This window comes from Achroia grisella, unplaced genomic scaffold (genome assembly GCF_030625045.1).
Source record: "Achroia grisella isolate CSIRO2021 unplaced genomic scaffold, CSIRO_AGI_Agris_v1 utg821, whole genome shotgun sequence".
In the NCBI taxonomy this organism is placed as follows: Eukaryota; Metazoa; Arthropoda; class Insecta; order Lepidoptera; family Pyralidae; genus Achroia; species Achroia grisella.
In genome coordinates, this window is record NW_026713035.1 from 711235 (window position 1) to 738486 (window position 27252).

Below are 27252 nucleotides of genomic sequence, written 5' to 3' on the forward strand. Positions count from 1 at the left end.
CGGTGACAAACGTCGGCGCACATGTATTCACGTTGCGTTTAAACGTTACTTGTTCGTACTTCGTGACTTACAAACTTGGACTGTGAAGCTTATGTGCAGTGATGAACGTTGGTTGTTAATTGGTTTAATTATTATACACGGTAAGTGAATAATTGTGAATAGTTTCATATTATTTATAATATAATATTAATTATTATATATATATATATTTTCTTAATAAATTAATAATACTACATGAGTGAAAATAATAGTACTTACAAGTCAGTATTTATTATTAAAGATAGAGATTAAATAACATTTATATTTAGGATTAGAAATTATGTATGTTATATACAATATAGTAATTTGGCAATTTATATCTACATAAATTGGTAATTAGAATGCCAGACATGTTTTTAGAGAAAGCTAGAAACTAAGATGTCTACATTGTTCTAGGTATGCACACATGTCATTACAACTTATTCTGTGCTGTATTTTGGATACACCCTATTAATATTCAAAATGAATAAAAAGAGAAACGTTATGAGAAAAATAAAATATTATTGTAACTTTCTTTTAATAACTGTTCAAAAGTTCACAGATTATTATATAATATACTATAATAAATCTACTATTGTTATAATTAAATAATATTCACGATTTAAATTTCAGACGGGTTATGTTATGCAGGTGGCAATTAGGACTCGTCAACTAATTTTTAAATGATTATATATTGTAATGAATCTACTGTTAAATTATAGTTACACGACACATATACTATAAAAGTATGACAAAATGTAATAATATTCAACAAAAAGGCTAGTCGAAAATAAAATTTTGATAAATTTTCAAACACACGACCTCTTGGCGATCGACCAATGCAAACACGTTTTTTGTTTCTTTTTAATTTAAATAAATTTTAAATTATTTATTTTTAAAACAGTTTTTACAGTCTGATTTTAGATCTTTTCGAGAGTCATACAATCTATTGAATGGTGATATGCTCCTTTATCCTAATTAAGATACTGGATGAACAAAAAACTAAAACAACATCTTATGTCAAGTAATTTATATATTTTGAAATGTAATCTAAGGATTACAAATTTTTTGGATATAAGATAGAAATAAAATAATCTGTTTAAAATATTTTATAATATTATTAACAGTTATAACAGCAATAATAACTTATTGCCTAATTTAAATACAATTTAACTACTGTACTTGTATGTAAATTGTATTTGTATTGGAAATCAATTTGTGAATCTTTGTCCACTCAAAGCGTTTGTAGGTAAATATTACAAATACGAAAGTCAACGTACGTACCTACCGGTACCTATTGCAAAATTGTGCGGTAACAAGTTATTACCTAACTTATAATACTTACGTTTACTTGGAGATTGTAATGCAAAAATGTATTATTTAATGTAATTAAAAAATCCCTTCAATACGCATCTCTTTTAATAAAACGTCCACTGACAAAGGTTTCATAATGAATTTATTGCCAATTTCCTAACTTAATATGATTAAATTTAAGTTTAATTATATACTCGTGCATATAATAAATTACTGTAGGCATTATATTAAAAAATATAAAGTCATTTTAGTAATAGAATATACGTCATAAAAGTATCTAAGGATTTAAGGGATCTTAAAACAAAGAAACTTTTAGCTATAAATATTAAAATTTATAATACATATATATTTAAATAGTCATCTCTTCGGTGTGTGCATTATCCTTGGAATAAATCATAGTATAAAAAATATGCGTTAGGTACCATAGTGTATTCAGAGTTGTGAATATTCTGAATTAAATAAACGAAATAAATAAATGTTCGTTTGAACGAACATTTATTTATATTAAGTACACAGTTTATAAATTGCACACACGCAAACGCAAACTACTAATTTGCCTTTATAAATATTGGTACAGAATATACTTTCTATCAGGTGGACCATTAAGTTGTCGAACCAGTTTAGTGAGCAATATTGCACAAACCCTAATGTATTTTAGACCATTTATTTTTTAAAGAAATCCAAATTAGATAACGTTGGTGTATGTATATTACAAACTAAGAATACATACTTAGGATACAGCTTTTTAATTAGATGATATTGTATATACTGGCGGGGCACTAGTAGAGGAGGATAATAATAAATAATAATAATAATCTTTATTAACTGCTCACAGGGAAACTTACAATATTAAACAAAATAATAAAGAATATATATTTAAACTTACAAGTTATTCCTTGTGAGAGTCTGGAGTCTGAACTAAGTCGAAACCTGTACTACAGATCTCCAGGCTCTTTCCGAGGACTTATTGTGCTATGTAATAAATCATCTTAAAAAAATTTAAATAAATGTTTTTCTGAGGCAAAGTTTCGTGGTATGTGTGTGTGTGTCTGCGTGAAATCTCTCTGTGTGTGATGAAATGAATCTGTGTATGAGAGAGGGTGTGTTTCTTTACACACCCTCTCTCATACAAGATAGATACTACCGAAAATCTCTTGTCCACTCCACCAAAGTAATCGAACAAGGATAAGCAGGAAGTTAGGTCACTTAGTCCATCGAGGTGAATTCACCAGGAATAGACAAAAAAAAATTCAGGGGGTCTGCGTGGATGTCGATCTGACATGGTACATTAATAGCAATACGGGCACTCATCGCTAGCACTACACTACCTTCGCTTAAATGTGCGAGATTTACTTAATAAGTATTGTGCCTTACCATTGTAATGTGCTTGGGTTAGGTTATGGTTGTAGAGTTGCTGACATTACATATTTAATACAGTAAACTAATTACCTAACTTGACTTCTAACTCTCATGAAGACTATTGTTGAGATTTAGATTACGGATGATTACACCAGTTTTTGGATTGCATACCTATGAGTAACTAGTACCTCTACCATTATGACTTAACTTTATAAGTGCACTAGCTACTCGTCCCGTCTTCACCCGGGTGTACATGTATTATACATAATAACTTTCCTCTAGAATCACTCTATCTATTAAAAAAAACGCTTCAAAAACGTGCGTTGTTTTAAAGATTTGAGCATACATAGGGACGGACAGACATAATGATATAGCAGTTGTAAAAATATCTTTATATTCTAAATTTGTCTTGTTGTTGTAAAATTGTATTTAGAGTCTTGTTCTTGTACCATTTTATTATTACTTCACTTTTTAACAATCGGAAGTCTTGGATCTACGTACTCCGAGTATTTTTCTTACCTTCTCAACTACTTACATATATATATTTAAAAACATCAAAAAATTACAATAATCGCGATTTGTAAGGGCGTCGAAATATCGGGAGATCGTAAGTAATTTTGTTTAGTCTTTAATATCTTGATTCCTAGAAATGATAACGCATAATGGGTATTAGAATATGTTTTGCAATATTCGTAGTACTGTTTATTTTTATTTAAGCTGTAAGCATACCACTTAATTAGGTGGCTGTTAACTCGTGTACCATTGCAGTCACATAAAAACTTACCTACTTATAAAATAAATTATCTCTCTAATGAGGCTTATTACACATCAATCTAATGTTGAAATCTACATTAATACTAACTTGCATATTTCCTAGACGACCTTTGTTACTGTATACTTAACGGTAAGAGTAACGGATCATTCAATATGATTTATATTGATAGCAACAGGATTTATTTTTTATCGCGAAATATTTCTTATTCTACATTAGTAGATTTAAGATAATTATCTAATTTAATTTACTGTTTAAGTGTATATGAATGTATTGGGTAGGGTGACAGACTATATTAAATTGTATTATTACAGGTATATTACAATTATATGGTTATTGTAGATGTAGTATGTGATTAATATTAATGCCATACCTAGAATAATAACCTAATTATAAGATATAAAAATTACCGTTAACCCAATCACTGTGTTTGTAACCAATAAGAGGACATTAGCATAGGTACTAACTAACTAACTATTAAGGCTGAACATCTAGCTACATTTAATTTGAGGTTGCTCTTTTACACTAATAATAATAATATCTCAGGATAATTCACACAGCGCCATCTAGTCCCAAGCTAAGCAGACCTTGTGTTATGAGTACTAGACAACTGATATAAATACATGCAATACACTTTTTTTGTAAATAAATACATATTATATATTATACATAGAAAACACCCAGATCGATACAAACAATCATACTCTTGAATACAAATGTTTGTACCATGCGAGGAATCGAACCCACGACCATCGGATAGTAAAGTGGTGTGCTAAACCACTAAACTACCGAGGCTGTCGACACTGAAGTGATATGCTTTGTTCTTATAGTTGCCTCTTGTTACATCCTAGGGATGATTAAAAGTTGAGTCGAGAAAATCTTACTTCATTACTATTGAGAGAGTTTTGTTTGATATTTACATAATAATAATTAGTAATTACAAAATCCATAATTTAAAATCGTGATTTTATTGTATATATTTGTTTGTTTAGTGGCAAAATAACTTTTTTTAGTAATAAAAAAGTTATTTTGCGCCACTAAACAAACTATTTTGTATATTATATCGTTGGTGTACTGTAGTATGTACTAGCTATATATATAGCTATTATTGAAAATTTATATAAAAAAATTGGTAAGTAATTGAAAGACAAAAATTCACATTTTAGTTCCCAGGTTGGTCTTCAAGTAGACCAAATTCTCAATAAAATATATAGAGTTTGTGCAGTGCAGTACCTGTGCTGATTTTATTCCATCACAACAGTAGTGAATTAATGTTGTCAAATAAACCTTATCGTATAATATAAATAATGTGCAAATATTTACAAACATTTTGTTTTATTATTATTATATATTAAACTAAATGTTTGCCAGGTGTGTAGCTAAGAAAACGAGTACATAAAACTTAGACATTAGATAGTATTCAGTAGGCATGAAGCAAAAAAGCAAAAAATATATCATTTAATATTTAGGGTCTCGGTCATCTAGCGGATTTGCTCACCGCTTTGCTACCGATGATCGCGGGTTCATTTTTTCGTGGGGTACAAACATTTGAATTCATGAGTACGATCGTTTGTATTAGTCAGGGTGTTTTCTATGTATTTATATCACTTGTCTAGTACCCATAACAAAAGGTCAACTATGGACGCTGTGTGAATTATTCTGAGATAGTATTCTTATTATTATTTAATGAACAATATATCCATTAAATAATTCATGTATATATATAATATAGTTACAAATATTACTACTACGGCTACAAGACAACTGATGGACATATTAAAATATACAATATATACACATGTATATATATAATATAGAAAATTACACGGACCAATTATAATATATCAATCATGAATATAAATATTTTTAGTGTTACCCGCAACCATTGAAAAGTAGAGCAATGTGCTAAATCAACCAAAGTAGAAGAATTATCTAAACTATTATACATATTAATTTGTTTATACATATATATACATGTATAAAAGGTTATATGCTATGTTTTTATGGCTATATGTAGATAGTTTCCAGTTTACATTTAAGTAACATTACGAATCAAGTTAAGAATAAAAAAAGAAAAGTTTATACTCTTATCTTTTTTGAATTAGCCATATAGACTTTGTGTTTGAATAAATAAATTTGTATCCTGTTTTGTTTTTTGTGGACTAAAAATATACGATGTATACATGACTTTGCAATATGATCACGGCAAAATCTAAGTAAGTAACTTATAGTATTGCGGTTAGATTAGTAAGATTAGTTAAATTATAAGATTTTACCATGAACCTACCAGTGTGGGTAGTAATTATTCATTAAAGTAATTATGTGTAAACATAAATAGATTAACATTTAAATGACTCTATGTTTTGTTTAAATAAATGATTGTTCCTTTACTTATCAAGTCACGTGATTTGTTCTAACTCATCAAGTTTTCTTGCTTGCAAACAAAAACTACATATATGTTATAAAGAACTACTAAAGATATAATCTCGTATTTGTTCTGTCCATGTTTTATTACCCCATCCGTCGATGTATTTTTTGTATTCACATTTTCATGTAGATTTATATTTTGATCAATTGTCCACTTGTATATTAAAATTAGTTCTTGTATGAAAGTAAACAAGGTAGCGACAGACACGGGTCTTCCGTGTTCGTAGTAATTTATTACCATTCGTTTTTGCTATGTTTTTATAATACAAATTTAACCTTCTATTTTTTTAACTATTTATTTACAAATTATGTTACTGCACAGTACTATAAAGTATAATATTCAGAAACAAAGCCGGAGATAGATTTTGCAAGTCGGAAAGTGTATAAGTATTTAAAATTATTTTCTAATTACTACTCATTATAATTCTTATCACTATGCGATTACAAAAAATCTTATTACTAGCAAATTTAAAATATAAAACTTATACTGTAATTCTATATTTCTCAATAGTCTCAAATTGCAAGAGTAAAATTACTGTTTTGAACTTACAAAAAATTGGATTTAGTTTCGCGAATGCTTTCTATGAAATGGCATAAGGATTCCGACATATTAAGAACCAAATTGCAAAGTGTCAATAAAATAATTGTATGGAAAAAGTATGAAACTGTACCCTATTGAATGCAAATACGCGAATACATAAATCTTATCAAGACCATAGCAATTAAAATAACCCAAAATTTTAAGTAGTTAAATATTAACCTGTGTCCATTGCAGCACTGATGTCATTTTATAATTAATTATATTTAATATTAATATAATGGTCACACTAATATTTTGTGATCGCAAGGATCGAACTCGCGACCTCAATCTGTGAACCACTTGACCGTGACGTCCACTCAAAATTTAAGTAAAATTTTAAATAAATACCATTAAATTACCCAAACAAATTGCTTAAACTCTCGAGGCTGGAAAATACTTCATTGTATTGTAATTAATTTTCCATGACGTCTTTAATTACATTCATTATTTTGTAGATACATACAACGCGGATGTCCCACAGTACTTATAATTTATAGTTAAAAAAATATTGCTACTAATAATATGATATTACTAATAATAAAATGTTATAGTGTAGTTATAAAACTAAAACAACAATTATTTATTCCAGAATAAAGGACTAGATCTGTTAGTAACATTACTAAAAACAAGCCTAGCATTGCACTTTTTTATAACCATCTTATTAGGAGAATGTCATGGTTTATTTCACTCATTTAGACTCTACATCTATACCTAAACAGATTAATTAACTGTAGTCGAAATATTTCAAAGTTATGTTGGGGCAACATACTGCTATACATAGCTATGTCACAGCATCGGTCAGTCTACAAAGAGCATTAGAAATAAACCGTAAATAAGATTCATTTTTGCTATTCAGCTACGGAACTCAAATCCTATATATTGTGATAAAATATATAAATGTGCTAGTTAGGCTACTATAATAAAAATAATTTTGATATTTTTTCGTCAAAACACATTATTATTATAAATGGACATAAAATGCTGCGAGTTATCAACATACGATAAATGTACCTAACTATAGCACTTTATAACTATTACGGCAGTATACCAAATAATACACTATTATTAATGTGTAGTCATTGACGATCAACACGATTCCGATCATTTTGATGTGTATTTTGCAGAATTGTTGTCAAGGTTGTAGATTGGTCGTTCAGCGATTCGCTAAACATTTTATAACTGAATACAGGCTTTATGCCAGTCTAATCATGGGAATAAAGCACTAACGACCTTGTTGGTAGCTAGCAATGACAAAAGTTACTTTGGCGTTTATATATTATATAAACACTTATAACAATTATTATAATAAGAGACACAAAATATGTAAAGGTGAATTATCGTAAATAAATACAGATTGAAACTTTTCATTATTATTTAATATAATATATTAACGCATGATAATAGTTATTATTTTTAATATACGATTTCATCTAAAAAACATCTAACTCCCTGTTAACTAACTAAACATGCGATTTTCTCAATGTTGAATACTATCCATATTCATGCATTATGTTAAATTTTAAAATATGAAAATAATTTTAAAATGCTCACTTTCGCATTTATAATTCAGGACCAATATATAATTAGTAAGATTGCGTGCTATAGAGAATAACACGTATTTTAGATATAGTACGAATACAATGCATATTGTACTTCCAAGTTTAAAGAATGTTAGTAAATATATTTATTAAGTTAAGGAAGCATAAAGTCAAAAGCATATTTAATATGTACAAAATTGTATACATACTACTGGATGGATGCCTCTTCCAGACGGAAGAGTTTATACTGAAAATTGCCTTGTTCAGATGAATATGGATATTTCCATATAAATTAGTGTCCACTAATTTCGTCAAACTAGTACTGGAATGGGGTTTAATCAGTGAACCAAAATATAGTAAAACTGCTAAGACAACTTAATATCTAACTCTATATATAAATAAAAATGAAAATTAAATTAAAAAAAAAATAGTGAGACTATAACAAGAGTTAGGAGGAGGAGGATATTGATTGCAAAAGGAATCGTCGGATTCGTCGTTGGTCAATATTAAGATATTGAGAAAGATATAGTGTAGTACACATACGAATAAACACTATTGAATATAAAACCCTTTTCACAGTTAGTTAAACTAGAAGTCAATTTCTTTAATTTTTATGCAACTGAAATAACAATGACAAACAAAGTGACAGCTCACATAATGGTACGTGGAAAACTTCGCCTACATATATAAACACCATCGCGGACATCTTGTTATCCTGTAACCCCCATGATTCCAGATTCCAGAGGGCTAAGAAGTCACCCCTAATTTCACCCTTCATTCGAAACAAGTTACAAACTAAGCTCCTTGGCAGTTAAAATAAATAAAATAAAGGTACCCACACAGAGAGACGATCTCTACCTCAGTATCTAACTATTCATAACATCTTAAGGAAGTTGATTATACTTATAGCTGGAGAATAGGATGTGTCTTACTAAACATTGCTCAACTTCCTTGGCGTAACTTCCTTGATGGTCATCAACCAATAAATTGACTATATGAGCGCTTCATTATAACAATGTATCGCATGAAATGTAATTACAGGCAGCAGTCATAAGAACTCGAGTAATCATAATATAATGGTAAAAAAACGAGAAGCATGACGACATTTGTCTTTGTCTAATTACTGTTGTATAGCCTAGGTAGGCAGTTTATGTTGTTTCATATATATTACTAGCTTTTGCCCGCGGCTTCACTCGCGTTAATTTATCCCCTTAGGGGTGGAATTTATCAAAATCCTTTCTTAGCGGACGCATTGCATAAATAAGCATGTATAAAGCTACTATGACGTAATAGTAGCTTTATGCATGCAAAATTTCAGCCCGATCGGTTTAAAATTTAGAAAGTTTCATACAAACTTTCATCCCCTATTTTATCCCCTTGGGAGTAGAATTAATCAAAATCTTTTCTTAGGATGGCTACGTCCTAACATCTACCTGCATGCCAAATTTCAGCCCGATCCGTCCAGCGGTTTAGGCTGTGCGTTGATAGATCACTATGTCAGTCACCTTTGAGTTATATATATTTAGATATATTCAATACATACATATTTGATTTATATACTTGTTGAAGTCCTAAAATATTCTAATATCATATATATTTCTAAATATATAATGATTATCGAAAAAATTAAGAATAAAATGATAAGTTTTGACCGGTACATCAAGTGATCGTGTAATGCCACTAGTCCCCATTATTAAACAACCCCTCCCCCTCTACCACTGCCAACATCCTAATGGATTTCATACTCAAAACATTTAAATATGGGAATCTATGGATGGAGTTTCTATTATGATAACAATGTTAGAACTTTAGTTCGTCTCATAACAGCATAGTTTGTAGAGTTATTTTGTAACGTGTAGGTACTTGTTGTAAGAGTATCAAATCACATAACAGTATAAAGAAAGACATTTAAAGAAACATATCAACAAATAATGCTTGTTGTTATCGCTATTTATGCTTTCTTCCGTAGTGACAAATCGACAGTGTACCGATTTAGAACTGATAGCTGAAGGTTGCGGATTTGAAATTTGGCGAGTCAAACAGCTGTAAGATTAATTCTGCGAAGTAATATTATATTGATACGAACTGTGCCCGAGGTTTCACCCGCGTCAAATTTCAATATAAAATATAGCTTGTGTGTTACTCTAAAGCATAAACTATGTTATTGTAAAGTTTCATCAAAATCCTTTCAATAGTTTTCCGTGAAAAAGTAACAAACATCCATACTTACAAATTTTCGCATTTATATCATAATATTATTAAGATTATAGAAATTTTTAATTGTACCTAGGCTTTGTATTGGAATTCATTACATAGGTTCAATTATTTTATTTTTTTCTGTAATATAGCTAAGCAGTGAAGCGTGCTTAAGCGTGTCATGCGACATACACCATATGAATGTCATGGGCGTCACAATAGAGCTGTATGTTGACATTCCCATTAGAACAAAAAGTAGAAAAATATGTAATCAGACTATGACTTGCATTTATCGATACAATATTTGTAAAAAACATAAAATAGCTCCATAATGGAATTTATTAAGCACATTGTATGAAATGAAAATGTTTAATCCATCACATTTAAATTCAGTACTGTTCTACATTTTCTTAGCAATAGTAATGACATATGTCCAACTCTGATGTTATGTGTTGTAACCATTGAAAGAGCTAGAAGGGGATTGATAGCGATGTAGACTAATAATCTTATTGTTAAAAATGTACTATATCAGCTTGACCTCCATGCGGTTCCCCCTGGAAAACATCGTGCCAAATTGCTATTTGACTTTAACTAACTTGATTTGATGTTCAGTTTATCATCCACCACTGGTTCCCCGCCAGCGTAAACCGTTAGCGCAGACGTGTGCTTTATTCCACTATCATCCATAAAAAAACCATTGAAAGAATAAATTATATTTACTACTATAGCTCATCCACTAAATATCTCTATCAGGACATACCTATCAAATACAATTTTTCTCGAATATGTCGGATACCAATTTGCACAATACGTGTAGAGATCGACACTTATATTTACATAGTTACAAGTATCAAATTATATATAGACTGTACCTATAAATGATTTATACACTTACATACTTGTACTTACAAATGTAATATGTGTTTATGATTGGTAACTGAGATATAGTAAATATAATTATTGGAAATAATGGAAAGCAGGAATTCATCATGATTTTCATGGATTGTTAGTAATGTAGACTGTTGACTCCATTGCTAGCAATGAACCACATCTTTATAATTAAACTAAGGTTTATCTTATCTGTGGTATGCGGAATCGTCATCATGATTACAATCTACTGCTATCACTTAGCGGTGCAACAAATAACTGTGATCACAAGGGGAAGAGATTATTAGTTATGTAGACTTGTGACCCTATTGTTGTGGTCAGGTTAACCTCCAGCCGGTCTCCACGAAAACCATTACGGTTAATTGGTGAATTTACCACGGGAAATTATGGGATTTAATACCAAGATTTCGATCTCTTACAATATGATGTGTTTTCAAACTAGGGCAATCTGTGGCTCTTACTACATATATCCTGAAGACAAAAGGAGTTACAAAATACATAGTACTTAGTCCGTTAATTCGCTGGTAACCCATTATAGTATTGAGATCGATATCGATCTGGGCCACTAACCTGAAACAATTGCAATAAGAGACTTAAAGAGGAGGCGTGGGTATCGTAGCGAGATATACGATAATCATAATAACATTCTTAGCACTTATATAATACTGATATAAGTGCTATGTAGGTTTAATTATATTCGTTAGATTAGTTATTTTGTATGATATACAATATATTACCTACTATAGTTACATAAATTTGAGAAAATTTATGCTTAATATAGGATATATATATATATATATATATATTATTTACATATAATAAGTAGTAATATACAATTACAGATGAGTTTCTTGTCAGTCGTTGTTAATTAATATTGCTAGTCTATACTGAAAAATCCAATGTAATTGGATTGTGTTGTCTCACATCTATCTGTCATCTTGAAATATGCTCTAGCAACGTATAAACTCTGTATTATGTGGTCAATGGAGGATCTAATTGCAACGTTATCAATATATTTAGTTTAGTCCTGATTACTTTTAAAAATAACATTACCAAAGTAATTAAATTTATATTAAATTAAACTCCGCAGAAGACCTGTAAAATAATACGGTACTATTAAAAATATAAAAAAATTGGTTTCATAAATGCTTAAAATGTCCTTCATGAATACACGCTTTGTGAGGTAGAGTTTAAACATTTTGTATAATTTACTGCAGCTGTGGTAAGTGCAGTAAGATGATGATGCTATCATATTACTCTGTAGGTACAGATAATGATATATTTAATGGCCTCCTAGCGACCTTGCGTATTCTGCTATTCCATTGTTCCCCAACTAAATATACATCCCACATAGTAATTGCTACGCATTGTGTCCTGTGCAATTTGCACATAGTAGCTACTGTTTTATGTAATCATGTAATTGTTTCCGAAAAACTATTCCATAGCACATTCATATTTACTAATAAACTACTCTTCATTAGCATAGTATTTATACTGTGTACTGTGTTTATACCGTTGTTAATTTATTTTTTATTTATTACTAGCAGTTACAAGCTACCTCGTATGCTGTCTTTTGAGATAATAGACATTGTAAAGATGGACAAAGGTTGTGGTCTATATACCAGCCTTATGATACAATCTATTTAGACAAGTAATAGACTGATGTATTAATTTTATTATATTAAACTAATTATTTATATAAAATGACATAATAATTTGTTATTAAGGCTAGATAAATAAAGATAAGATAAAGATAAATAAATAAAGATTTTTTAAATGTTTATTTTTAAAAAAATCTACCACTAAATCCAGGATTAGTTGTGAAGAGAATGATGAATATTCTTCTGTTTATAACTCATTTTAGTTCTTTAGGTATATGTAGGTACATATACCTAAAGAAGAACCACAAAGTGCAATAAAAACAAGATAAACGTTATACTTTTATGTAAATAAATTAGGTGCAATAATCATATGGCGTATTGTTATACTTCCAATAAATAAAATAAATCATAATTATTTTATTGCGATGCGACGCAGCTAGTTACTTGTTTGTGCGAATATTTTTTGTAACTTTGGGGTTTTTCACGAATTTATAAATAGCATGTAACTTCAATAATATCTGTAAATAATGAAGAAGGAAAAATTCACGGCTAAGGTTTTTTGGTTGCTTTTTCAGATCTGATAATGGGGGAACTCCGAGATCTTTAATATCTGAATACTAATAAAATTAAAATAATTATGCGGTTGTTATAAAGAACAAAAAACTTATGCATGGAAGCGAACCGTTGTTATGGCAGTAGCATAAAAGGAAGAACCATGAGTTTGGTGACGTTTTAAATTTTCAGCCACAGTAAAACTAGGCACACTTGTATCTTGCAATATTGAAATATAAAATGAGAAATAGCGTAATTACAGAGAGATGAAAAGAAAATGTAAATTCACAAATTGATAGTATATTATTTTAAGAAGAATGCAAATAATCTGAATTTGGTGGAAATCATGATGACTATTATTGAAACTTTGGTTATTAAATTTATATCTGACCATATTGAATCTAGACACGCGGCAGCGTTATTTCAAGTAAACTGGCCTGCAGCACCGTGTGTATATTTACACGAACCATTTGGAGCCACTTTTGACCCCCTCATAACTCCAAAACTCTTTCACACAAACCTGTCAAATTTGGTTCATATATTGAGACTTGCGAGATAAATATGTGTTCCAAATTTCATAAACATATCTCAAACGGTTATTTAGATATTAATGTCCAAAAATCGTCATTTTTATCACTGATCAACTATAGATCAAAATTATAACCCACTTCCAGATGACCTAGGAAGTTCAAATTTGGTATGCAGATAGGTAATTAGGTGAATATAAAGTGAAAAATTGTTGAAAAAACTGAAACTGGTAAATTGTTATCATTTTACTACAATTTTTCACTTTAATTGATTCTATTTCAACTTATACTGGACGATTACTAAAATTCTATGAAAACGTCGATAGCCACCAATTGACATTGATCCCTGGCGAAAAATCTCATCTTGTACTGGACGGAAAGTAATATTGTATGAAAACGTCGATCATTACCAATTTACGTTGACCCCTTCACATCAGTGTCGATAACTAGCAAACTTCAAATATTGCATTGAGCGGTAAACACAAGTTGCTATAATTTAGATTCTGTCTAAAATATACTCGTACTTATAACTAGGAGTATAGTCGAATTTCGTATTTATTATGTTATTAACTGAGATTTGGTATTAATTATTGTTTCAATATTTAGCGCACATCGATAGTGTAAAATCATTATTTTTATAAATAATTATTAAATAATAGGCATTTCGGTATAGGGCGCCGCGGCGGCGCCGTGTGGGAGCGGTGCGATAAAACGTTGACGCGAACCTGTCCGAGCGAATGGCAGCCGCCCTCATGTCTCAATGTTTTGTTTCTCGATATCTAACCTATAAGGTTGCGATTTATGCTACGAAATTTATAGCTTTCTTAAATTATACTTATATATTTGTGATTATATTATTATTACATTATTTTAGTAAATACGTATGGTATAGACAATAGTTTAAACCAAAAATTAATAACAATTTTAGTATAGTTATAAGTAGGAATGTACAGTTAACTCGAGAATGAGAACTCATTGGTAACAAATTGTTTTCTTGAGAATTCAATAGATAACAGTCAATTTGTTACATAATCGTCTTTACGAACTATAACGTGTCAATACGAAGTTTCAGATATTAAATAATGTATATGTTGATAGAGAACAATTCCGTATTTGCTTAACATATGCTATTACTATCCACAAATCACAAGGCCTTAGTTTTGGCAGTCCTCTTCTCAACATAGCCTCCTCTATATTTAATAAAGGGCAGGTTTACGTTGGACTCTCCAGAGTTAAAACCTTAGATGGAGTACGTCTTAACAATTTAGATCCAAGTCACGCGAGCTCTATTGTAGAGTACAACCATCTGTGGACGTTATACCGCCCCGATTTGCCCAAAAATTCCTGAAACTGAATTGGCATTGCACTTGAACATTTAAAAGTTACAAGAAAATATAGAAAACAACACAAAAAAAAAGACAATTATACCCCGTAAATATACGAAAATACAGTAATTTATCAAAAATAATTTGGTATTAATTTAGTTATAAATAAGTACCTCGTATAATTTATGTACAAAAAGTAATGATATCCCATCAAAAACATAAATGTGAAATGATAGCCGAGTTTAATATTATGATATATGCCTTGATTGTCGACTTCTACGACAAAAGAGATGAGATCTAAATGGGTGCCAAGTTCAATGGTCTGTCCTGAAATGTATTTATAACAATATAAAATATCATTTCTTCTTATAACTTACGATAATATACTGTAGCCTAAGGTCTAACTTGGCCAGTTCTCATATACCAATTATTACTTTCGATTACTAGTTACTACTAATATTAAAATAAGAACCGACAAGTAACATGTTTAGAACTTGCGAAGGCTACAGTATATTTCGTATATGAAAACTGCCAAGTTAGACCTTAGGCTACAGTATATTATCCTAAGTTATAAGAAGAAATGATATTTTATATTGTTATAAATATTTTTTATTTAGAAAGGTAGTGAATTCGTTGTCTTCAATTGTTCATAAATTTTTAATTATCTAATTATTTCAAAATTATTTTATTTAACCAATTATATACATATTTTACTTGTATATTTCTCTATATTTACAAACACTGTGTATTAAGTCCTTACAACAACCCTTTCTAAAATTACTACAGAAAGCTATAGTTGCAGAAACTGATAAATAAATCCTGTTGGAGAGAGCAATTTCCTTGTATACTGAATGAATATAATAACTTCTTCATAGTATTATTACATATACATCATCGTCGTCTTTTTTTTTTAATTCATATAATTCTCTCATTTTTGTCAGTTATTTTGTTTTGAACACAGAAGTATATTCATTGAATGTCGTACAACCAACAGCACATTCTTTTTCAGGATATTTACAAATGCACAGGCACCCCAACCTATAAACATTAAACATTGTGAGACGTGTAATGTTTTGAAAACAATCGTTCTTTGTCTCTTCTGATTACAGGCAACAGAGAAATGACTATTCATATTTACTACATACCCATTGAAACTACATTAATTCATAATACGTAATTCTGGTAAGAAATTTGGCGATGATATAATGGCAACGAATACTTAAAACAGTCACTAAGTGACTATTGTACAATTTTACTAATCAAATGCATAGATTGTTCACTAATAAAGGCAACAAAGCAACCAAAAAACCACAGGCCATCAATTACTTTACCCCTATTAGGTGTGAACTTCATTAACCTCTTCTTATCTGACATGTACTGCACAAATTTCAGTTCAACAATGATTAATCAATTAAGAACTTAACTTTTCGAAAGATTAGTATATATATTGTAATGATTGCTTTTAGTAAAGGCCTCAAATTGGCAACATAGAATGGTAACACCTTGACCACCGAGTCAAGGCAGTACCGTCAAGGCATGCATGCTACATCTCAATGAATTTTTTTATATTTCTTTACCTGTATATAGCTTATACATTGATTTCCTGTCGTATTAAAATCTTATTTTTTACATTTATTATGTAAACTAGAAATGCTATTCATGTTTTCTTAGAAGTTTCATCTCAAAGTCTGAAGTTATATGTAAATTATCTACTTAATGATAACTGACAAATACATGTATTTTAGAAATTGCAATGTCAGCTCAGTATTTTCAAAGCAATGCAAAAGCAATTTAAAAAATATTTGAAAATAACCTAATTTTCTGACTTTCTGATATCACATTATAAGGTCCCGAATTTTATACTTAACCAGCTCAAACTGACCAAATTGTCTCTTGCCTGAACACTTATTGTGAATAATGCTCTAGATATTGTGTGGTTTATTATGTTATGTTCTATCAATACTTCACGACCAAGGTACTTGGTATGATTTGTTTTGGAAATGAAGGAGTCAGATTTTTTGTGGCGTTTGTAACATCCGCTTGTTATCGTAATAACAAACTATTATAAGAATTGAGTGGTAAATTAGTTGACTGCTAAAACCTATACTTTGTCATTTAACAATTTTTAGTAACTAACTAAAAACTGTTAAATGACTACAGCAGTAATTCTATCCAGACATATGCTCTATGACTATCCCGGCTTCGCGAGGGCGGACATTTCCGCAGCGCATACGAAGAAACACTGATTATATTACACCTTGGGTTAATTAATGGAAGTTTTAGTAGGGATGCCTAATTTTTACCTAGTATAAAATATTGCCTATGATATCAAGGATTAATGTAGCATTCTAATAGTAGAAGAATTTATAAATAGATCTTGTAGTATTAAGTTTATTCCTTAGAAACAAATGTTTCCTGTTTATAGTAGTAGTGTAGATAATGTATCATAGATACATTTGAATAGTCAAAGAATGTAAAGAAAACAGAAATAAGAAGCAACTATCTTGAGAAATTTCGATTGATTGTGTAGGTACTTATGCCGGCTTGTAATGTAATAAATATTGAGGTAACTGCCAGTTGTTGCTAAAGGTAGTAAAACATAAATTAATTTCTTGACGTGTAAGTAATAAAGTTATTAGGTGTTGCTACGTGCAAAATCGAATTATGTGTTATGTCCACTATATGTACCTTTTAGATTATATGCATTAGATTTAAATAAATAAATGAAATGAATTATTATGTAGTATATATATAAGGGAACTGTCAAGGTTATCTGTTTTCCTTCTTTTGTTAATACAGATTTTATTAACAAAAGAAAACATCAATGGTAGTCTATATTCAATTAGATCAACCACCAATTCCTATCCAAATTCATGAATTGATGAACTAAAATGTAATTTCCTCAATCATCGGAATGGATTGTCAGCTTAATGGTCCATTGTGAGACTAGCCATTACAATGTACACAAAACATTCGTGTCCTATCTTAGTTATTTGTATATGTAAGCACATACTCAAACTAGTTAATCGTACTATATAAAACATAAAAATAAAGATAAAATTCTCACATAAATACTACACTTGATAATACATGGAATAAAACAAATCATTTTACGTGACTTAACTCAAAATGTCAGTCCTTTTGTACGATAAAGTACTTTATGGGGACACTGTATAGGACAAAGTTAATTTTACTAGTAGTCAGAAATGATTACGGTAAGTACCTACGTAGGCAATCATGATATGATTACAACGTCCGGCGGTAGTATATTTATCAATCAAATTTTGAAAATCTTCTTTATTAAGCTAAATTATCTCATGTAATCAGCAAATTATGTCAAAGTAATTCTCTGTTTCAGATACCTGAATGCAATGCAATTATGGCAATCGACGGTAAACCAGATGAAAAGTCACTTAAAGTTACTAAAGGCAATAACTTAAATTTAAATAACACGATTAAGAATGGCATAACAAATAGCAAAATAGAAAAAATACAAAATGAAAAACAAAAACAGGATCACACAGATGACTGGGGCGAATTAGATTTTGTTCAAAAAACAAAGCGAATGATATCTCTAATCACAGTAGAGCCAATTTTAGCATGCTATGTAATGCCCTCAGTACTCTCTGCATTAGCAACTCAAAATTTGTATTTAGAGAAAGCCTGTAGAGTTAATTTGGCATATGATCATCATATATGTGACGCTTTAACTCGAAGAGAGACTCAGAACTATACACTAGAAGAAGAAACTGTGCAAACATTAGTCGCCTCGGTAGCAGGATGGAAAACCGTATTGCAATCGTTCTTACCTTGTGGAATTTTAATATTCCTTGGTGCGTACAGTGATAGAGTGGGACAGCGAAAATTCTGTATGCTTCTGCCAATAATTGGAGAATTTTTAACAAGTGTTGGTCTCATTGTAAATACTTATTTTTTCTATGAATTACCCGTGGAAGTAGCAGCAGTAACAGAAGCAATATTTCCAGCTTTGACTGGGGGTTGGTTTACGATGTTCATGGGAGTATTTAGTTATATAGCAGACGTGACCACGGAAGAACAAAGGACGTTGAGAATCGGCATAGTGAATCTATTTTACTCCTTAGGAGTACCAGTGGGTGCAGCTCTTAGTGGAATATTAGTGAGAAAAATTGGTTTATATGGTGTTTTCTCCCTTAGTGCATTTTTGTATCTTATAAGTTTCTTCTATGGATATTATCGGATTAAAGAAGTGAAGAAACCCGTTGAAACCGTAAGTATGAAAATACTTATATTTTTTTTATTAATTATCATAGATCTCTAACTAAAAGAAGGCTATAGATATATAAGGATGGGTACAACTTAATTGATAAATCGGAAGAAAATTGCACAGAAAATTTAAAGACTTTTGTAGACTTATTTGAAACGTATGATAGTTTGTGCACTGAGTAAGACAATGTCCGTCGGTTTAGCCATTAAATAAAATTATATGCATGATTGGACTAGATAAAAAGTTATTTGTCTTTAAATAAATTATTGGATCGAGAAAATAACAGTTATGGTCCAGTTCTTGAATATAATTAAATAGCAGATGAAAAATGACTTTGAATATTCAATTACTCAGATATTCATTACGGAATAAATATATTTGCGTTAGCGACCTGAATAGTTATGTTATTCAATTAAAATTTGATTTTTTAATAAAGATGAAGATATTTCTTATTATGTTTAGATAGATAGATTTTTTATTATTTTGTCTTTTTAGTTATACAGACGATTTGTGAGGAATTTATGATCTTTTTAATAAAGTAAATCACCCTTATAGCAAGCAAAACAAACAAAAATATTAAAATATATAATTTTGTGTTTTAGCAAGACCAGTAAAAAAACGTATAAAACAAATTGCTGGTCGCAAGTCGACATATAAGTTCTTTTATATATATTAAACTAATTGATACTTGTACAGTCGGCTTCTTTATTAATCTTATTTTTTAAGAAATATTATGAGCCCCGTTCCTTTTCTCAAGGTTCTATTTGTATTATAAATAGGTATAATTGGCCAGGTCCATACTTAGTGACTGACCTTTAATACTGATATCTATGTGCATTTTGTACGTTGTTATTGAGTTTCGTTAATGAAATGTAGATGCGCGCATATTATGTATTTATAACACTGGGTCACGACTAATACATAATATATGATGTAAAATGTATTGCATACATATAAATTTGTCATTTTTATTATTTTTAGTTTGATACAGAATTGGAATAAATTATCTTACTATTGGGTTTTGAATTGTTGAGAGTTTCTTTGTTATAGTAATCTGTTGCGACAAGTCCAGATGAATTATTACGCCAACCCCAAATAAATGGGATAAGGAAGAAGCAAATGATGATGATGAGGGCCTTGGTGGTCTAGTGGTATAGCACAACGCCTTATTCCGATGGTTCGATTCCTCGCACGGTACAAACATATATATTCATGAGTAGGATTGTTTGTGTCGATCTGGGTGATTTTCTATGTGTATTATGTATGTACTTGCGAAAAAAAAGTTTCAGGATAATTATTTGAATTTGATTAAATAAATTTTATTATTCTGAATTTAATATAATTGTTGTACTTTGTAAATACTAATGAATAAAATTCAAATCGGGCGGGTGGTCTCCCAGTTAATGCAGATGCTATTAAATGCTAAGAATACTGATACTATTACAAATTATTTGTATTTGTGTGTAATAGCTTATCCGCTGATTATTTAAACACTATAATAACAGAAAAAAGTATCTCCTCTTTACGCTATTTAAATACATTTTTTATAGTACAAGAAATTATGTTTGTTTTGACGAGACTGCTAATGAAACGGCCATGGAATTCATCCGCGCTATAATTATGTAATAGATTGCAAGTTCAATGACTAAATCAGGTTATTCGAGCGCAACTGTATAAAAAGTCCGTCAACTTGACCCAAATTAGTGTCACAGTCGATTGAAAGGAGAGCCTTCAAAATTAGTGCTTAAGGATTAGGAATTAAGGTTCGATTAGGATTACAAATACCCCCGATACCCATTTTATTGTCTTCGTATCATCTTTTGGTTTCGTTCTATCAATATGTCAATTATCATAATTTAAACAATGGACTTGTTAATTGATTTGCATACATATTTAAGTAAATATAATACCACCTTTCAACAGTATGGAAATTCGGAATTTTGACAAATCTATTGGAATTCAGCCGCAGCAAAAGAGAAAATCAATAATAATCGAAAGACGTGATTTCTCTGCGATATCTAGTGAACTCGAGTTCAAATTAAAATAGTTTGATTATCAGGTTGATTTAATTTACATACTATTAGGTATAGATAAGCAAAAAGCATCTTTGTATTCTATACCAGAACAAGTATCCGAGGTTGTATTAGCAGGTTTGTACAAGATACACCCAAGAGTTACAAGTCTCCGGATCTGTTTTACTTTATCATATTGCTATTGCTCCTTTACAATGATTTATCAATGCATAATAATCATTGAAAAAGAGCATTTAATGCATTCAATATGATAAGTTAAGACAGATCCGGAGACTTAGGACTCTTGGGTGTATCTTGTACAATAAGGCTGCAGAAGGATACACGCTTTTGATAAGAAAGTATGAATATTTTCAGAAGACTACTAGTTGCTGTCAATGGCTAAAGGTGTTCTTTGATATACGGTATGTGAAGGAAACTCTCATGGTGGCATTCAAGCAAGGACCGAATAATAGAAGACTACGAGTCATTATGCTAGTGATTGTGTTATGTGTCGTTATTGGACCTATTTACGGTATGTATTGTATCCTTAAAATAATTATTGAAATGCTTATAAAATTGTTTGTCTAGATTTACTAACAGAACGGCCAAAGCTATTATAATTATATAAAAACCTTAAAATTTTACTAGGGGTCCGTTACGATAGGATTAAAAAAAAATTAACGACATCTCGCATAAAAGTCCATCCATCAACCTCTACAACCTTTAAAAAATAAAATATAGAAATTTTCCATATACTAAATCGTGGATTATGATATTTAAGTAACTGACTTCTATTTATAGCGAATGGTAATTTCCATCGTATTCGTAAGTACCTATTATATCATATAAGACTATTATTAGTACAGTATTATGAATTATATTTCTACATTAGTTGATGCCTGATTTGGGAAAATTCAGCACGCATTCTGCCATTAAGCAAATGAACGATTTAGTTTGTATAAAAAATATTGAAATGCATAGTTCATTGATTGTCAAAGTTTATTATTATATCGATTTCCTGTACGTTCCACTTAGATTGATACGCATTATATGAAGGTACTTCTTAGTTATTTTTGTACCGGCGCAGTGACCTTGTATGGAGTTCCTATTCTGAATTGCAGTTATGTTAGTTATGGCATTGCTTTCTCTGTCCAGTTTTTACTTTCTACTGAACTTGTCACGCTTGTCCAGTGTCGACGAACTCTGTTCAGAGTCTGATGTCAAATTGTAACTATTTTATACTGTATTTTTTCTTTTAATAACAGTGTACTTACATTTTATATGCAGACATTAGAGTCACATTCTATAAATATACCTATATATGTACCCTATTAGCCTAGTTTAGGCAACTAACCGCGCAGGCCGTATACGATACGATACCAATATCCATAAGATATAGAACTTCTTGCCCATACACATTACTTGGACATTGCCAAAACCTAGAGAACTGTTCGAGATACCCATAGTTAATAATAAGGGTTATAGAACATATGTATTATGCAAAGCCTAATTAAAATACGAAGTGAAGACGATGTCGGTAGATCGCGGTCGACTTTGGACTAGTATGTAGGTATTTTAAAACAGGACGATTCTTTTGTTTCATTCACATTTACAAATCATCTTATGCACACATACTGGTTCCGGATACCTTTCTATTGTCTCTGAGAAAAACCTGATATTCTGTTGCGTGAGAGTTGACAATAAAATCATGAAGTCTGTCGCCTTCAGAAACCTGTATCTATTATTCTGTAATGTATTTTGTATTTATTAAGTCTACCTTATAGTCTATAATTCTAAGAAATATTATTTTAGTTACAAAACAAATTTCGATGTATCATATTGAATGGTGCCAATATAATTTAAAATAATGTTATAAAGCATATAAGCTGAAAACTTTGCTTAGTATAACATGTTAATTAGTAAGAACAAGTAGTTTGAGTTAAAAAAATATTTTACTTCTGAAATGCCCATTTATCGGGGAAAGCCTATATAGGTTATAATGATATGGTGGCCTATATATGATAAATGGGCTTTTCAACAGAAAAATATTTTTTATGAAGTATGTACCTAACTTACAGTCATATTTTTCCAGGTGAGATGTCTGTGATGTATTTATTCACTAGGTATCGATTCAACTGGAATGAAGTCGATTTTAGCATGTTCTCAACTTACGCAATGTGTACTTCTTTGGTTGGTAAGTACTAGTTACTTTTTTGTTTCGTATACAAACATAAAACTGTGGATATTCCACAGCTCCATCTAATCCAAACTGAGCAGACTTTTACTGTAGTATACAACTGATTGAATACATAAATATATACATATGTGAAATGCCTACATAAAAACACCCAAACCAATACAAATATTGATAATCATAAAAAATGTATAGCGCGGGAATCGAATACGCAATCATCAGGCGGTGAGGTGTGTTTACACTACATATTCTTCAGATAACGTTATTATTAAGGTTTATACGGATCTATAGATAACTTTGGAATTGGAATATATAATTTCATTGATTTTATTTACTGAATTCTTATATTAATTTCTTATAAGCGAAATCTATAGCTACCTACGTAATGAAAACGTTTTCCCTTATAACAATGGAATGGTATATCGATTAGTAGGTGGCACGGTTAAAAATGCAAATTGCATACGACTTTCCTAAAATGAAATGACAGAATTTACAGTGTCTATTATTAAAATGAATTATACTCACATAATAATACTCTAACTACTAGAAACCTTATCCATGTAAAGTATTAATGATAATTCACACATTTCAAAAATTCAGGTTACTTTATACACTAGTCGAAAGTATATGTACTAACACATTATGCAAACAAGAAAGCTCTAATAAGAAGAATCTTCCTTATGTTTTTGTTTCCTAAATAAAGTATCTTGTATTTTTATCATGTTTATTTGCTATAATAAATACCATTATATTCTCATTGATTTACAATTACATATACGAATATATATATGTTTTTTCTTATATAAAAAGATGATGTTATCAACTTATCGTTATAAGGAAATCTTTAAATACTGGAACTGGATTGCAAGAGTTTACTTAAAGCCACTAAATGTCACGTGAAGCCAATATTAGCAAATGACTTAGGAATTTAGTGCTTGCCTTGTATTAATTGGCTATTTTTCAATTAGTCGACGATTAGTTGCATTTGTCCCGCATTAGTTTGTTAGTAACGGTAGATATGATAGAAAAATCGTTCTTCGTTAGGTAGTAAGAAAAAATAAGGTCAAATATTACAGATACTATATCAGTATAAAGAAATATAATGACAGTAAACGACGATAGGTATTACATGGCTACAAAACTGAACTAATTACAAATAAATAAAAAGGATACCACTGTTGTACTGTGTCAAGTATTTGTAGAAGCGTATTTATTTTTATTTATTTACTTCATTTTGCAGTCTGTGTAATCTAAGTCACTGCTAACATTAGCTATCTGCGAGTGAAAGTACCAAGAAAAATGGCTGAATTGTAGCTGTTTCAGAGATTACAAGAACAAACAGACAGGCAGACAGATAAAAATATTTTAAAGTAGTTTTTTGGTGTAAGGATCGTATATATTCTTACTTTCATTAAGTGGAAAAGCTATTAATTTTATATTACAAAGACATTTAAATTTTATTTATTTGTATTTAATAGATTTGTATTCTACTTAAGTTTGCTAGTATAAAATACGAATGTATACTTACGTGATATTTTTACCCATATTGTATTATTATATCTAAATACATTTATGGCATATTTTAAATATATAATTTATCTCATTCCAGGAACTTTGTTTTCCGTTGGAGTTTTCAGTCATCTGTTAAAGTTTGACGACGCAATTATTGGAGTAATATCTTGTATGAGCAAAATTTTATCCGGGTTTATGTATGCTTTTGCTACAACAACTTGGCAAATTTATATTGGTAAGTAACATTAAGTGATTACATCCAAAATATTGCAGATTTCAAACCAGATTTGGTACCTAAGTATATTTAATAAGAGAGTTATGTTGATATAGCAGATAAATGACAGGGTTTGATTCAACTGATTTAACATTTCACATTATATATCATTTTAATTTACATCTATTGACCGAGCAAATCCTAGTAAATATATATATATATATATATATATATCATTATTAACTGTGAAGATATGCTCTAAGCATTCAACACTTTACTTGACTTATATGACATTCATATTGTGTATGTATATGTCGTGTATGTAATATCTGAAATAAGTAATCTAATATTTACAGCTCCATTGGTCGAGATTTTCAATGGAACATCATTTATAGCGATGAGGTCTATGGTGTCAAAATTAGTAGAAAGGGGCGAATTAGGTAAGTAAACATATTTATATTATCTTACAATTTTCATTTTTGCTTTCTTATGGGAAATGGAGAGGGAATTGTGGTGTAATATTTGTTCTTATTTTTTTGCTTTATTTTTTTACATTCAGATTTCCTCATATCAATAAAAATCTTAAACTTCACTTAAATTTTACATATTTCAAGATTATATCAGACCAATAAGAAATCAGTAAGATTGAAGATGAGATTTCATTCCGCAATTATCATTCGTATAAAAAATATAAACAATCTAATGTCATTTTGCAAAGTGGATTGATGTAAGCAGTTCAAAATCTTTGTTATTCATTAAATGAGAGATATTCTTCACATTTAGTTCAAAATTTTAGACCAACTGAATACATGATAAGAAATAGATAATTCTTTCTTCTTCAATCTATAGTTACCTTCGAAACTCTATGACATTGATTATATTTTTTTCAGGCAAAGTGAATTCATTCTTCGGTTTGGCTGAAGCTATGATGCCACTGGTATATGCTCCCATGTATACCACAGTATACACAGCCACGATAAAAAGTTTCCCAGGAGCATTTTTCCTTCTTGGAGGAGGACTTACTGTACCAGCAGTTGTTATATTCTTGTTAGTATTTAAATTTCTAAACGAAATTAAATTAATAAAATAAATTACATATTACATTAACTTTACTCAAGCAAATGACTAAAGTTTAATGTAGAAATTAATGCAATTTTTTACAAAGCATGTAATATTATCTACTCACAGTAAAACATAACCGTTTTATTTTCTTTATTACAGATGGTTGTACTTAGCGAATAAAAAACAAATCAAAGCAGAAGAGGCTACTGCTGCCAAGGAAAACGTGGCCAGAACAGAAGAAACCCCAGAAAAAACAGGACTCGAGAATAAAGCTTTTGAGACTGACGAAATTGTAAGCAGTGACAATAAGAAAGTACAAAATATAAACACAACTCAGGCGCTCAATGAGAAAGCAAACGATAATATTAATCAATCTCAAATAGAAATGGGATTTACTGAAAGCATGCTTTGTACTAGTAAACTGTAGTTATAAATTGGTTAAAGTTTGCAAAGATTATCTATATTCCTTTTCATTCCACCACATGTATTGTGACAAGGATAGTTACCATTGTTACCGCTCATAACATAACAAAATAGAAAAGAGAACTTTTCTATGTAAATTGTTGTAATGAGTGACTATAGAGCATTGTTATAATTACTTATAGTATATACACTGTATTACTTAAAAAACCGAGAAATGTATTATAAAATTAACTTTCAAATTCTATTTGTATTTTTTCGTAAGAATAATGCAGTTTATTCGATATTAATCTTAATACAATAAGGTATTAAATCAAAAGTAAATTTTAATTTTGGGAAATACTCTTTAAAAATTTTACTTTAAAGTATACTAAGCGCGCGATATGTAGTAGTGACTTATAGCGACAACCGTTTCTAACTATAAAATTGATACATTTAATTAATAAAATTATTACTATTTTTTCCACACTTTATCAGTATAGGATTAGTTTCTGA

The 27252-nt window shown here is 29.9% G+C and overlaps 1 protein-coding gene across 1 annotated transcript; it reads left to right on the plus strand.

Moving 5' to 3' along the window:
* On the plus strand, nt 1-26764 carry LOC131852021 (lysosomal proton-coupled steroid conjugate and bile acid symporter SLC46A3-like). The gene is made up of 8 exons (XM_059202591.1): nt 1-140; nt 18456-19346; nt 21731-21887; nt 23448-23549; nt 25159-25296; nt 25632-25715; nt 26166-26322; nt 26497-26764. Exons 2-8 carry the CDS (start codon nt 18477-18479, stop codon nt 26762-26764), a joined length of 1776 nt encoding a protein of 591 aa, XP_059058574.1. The 5' UTR covers nt 1-140; nt 18456-18476.
* The last annotated feature ends 488 nt before the right edge of the window (nt 26765-27252 follow it).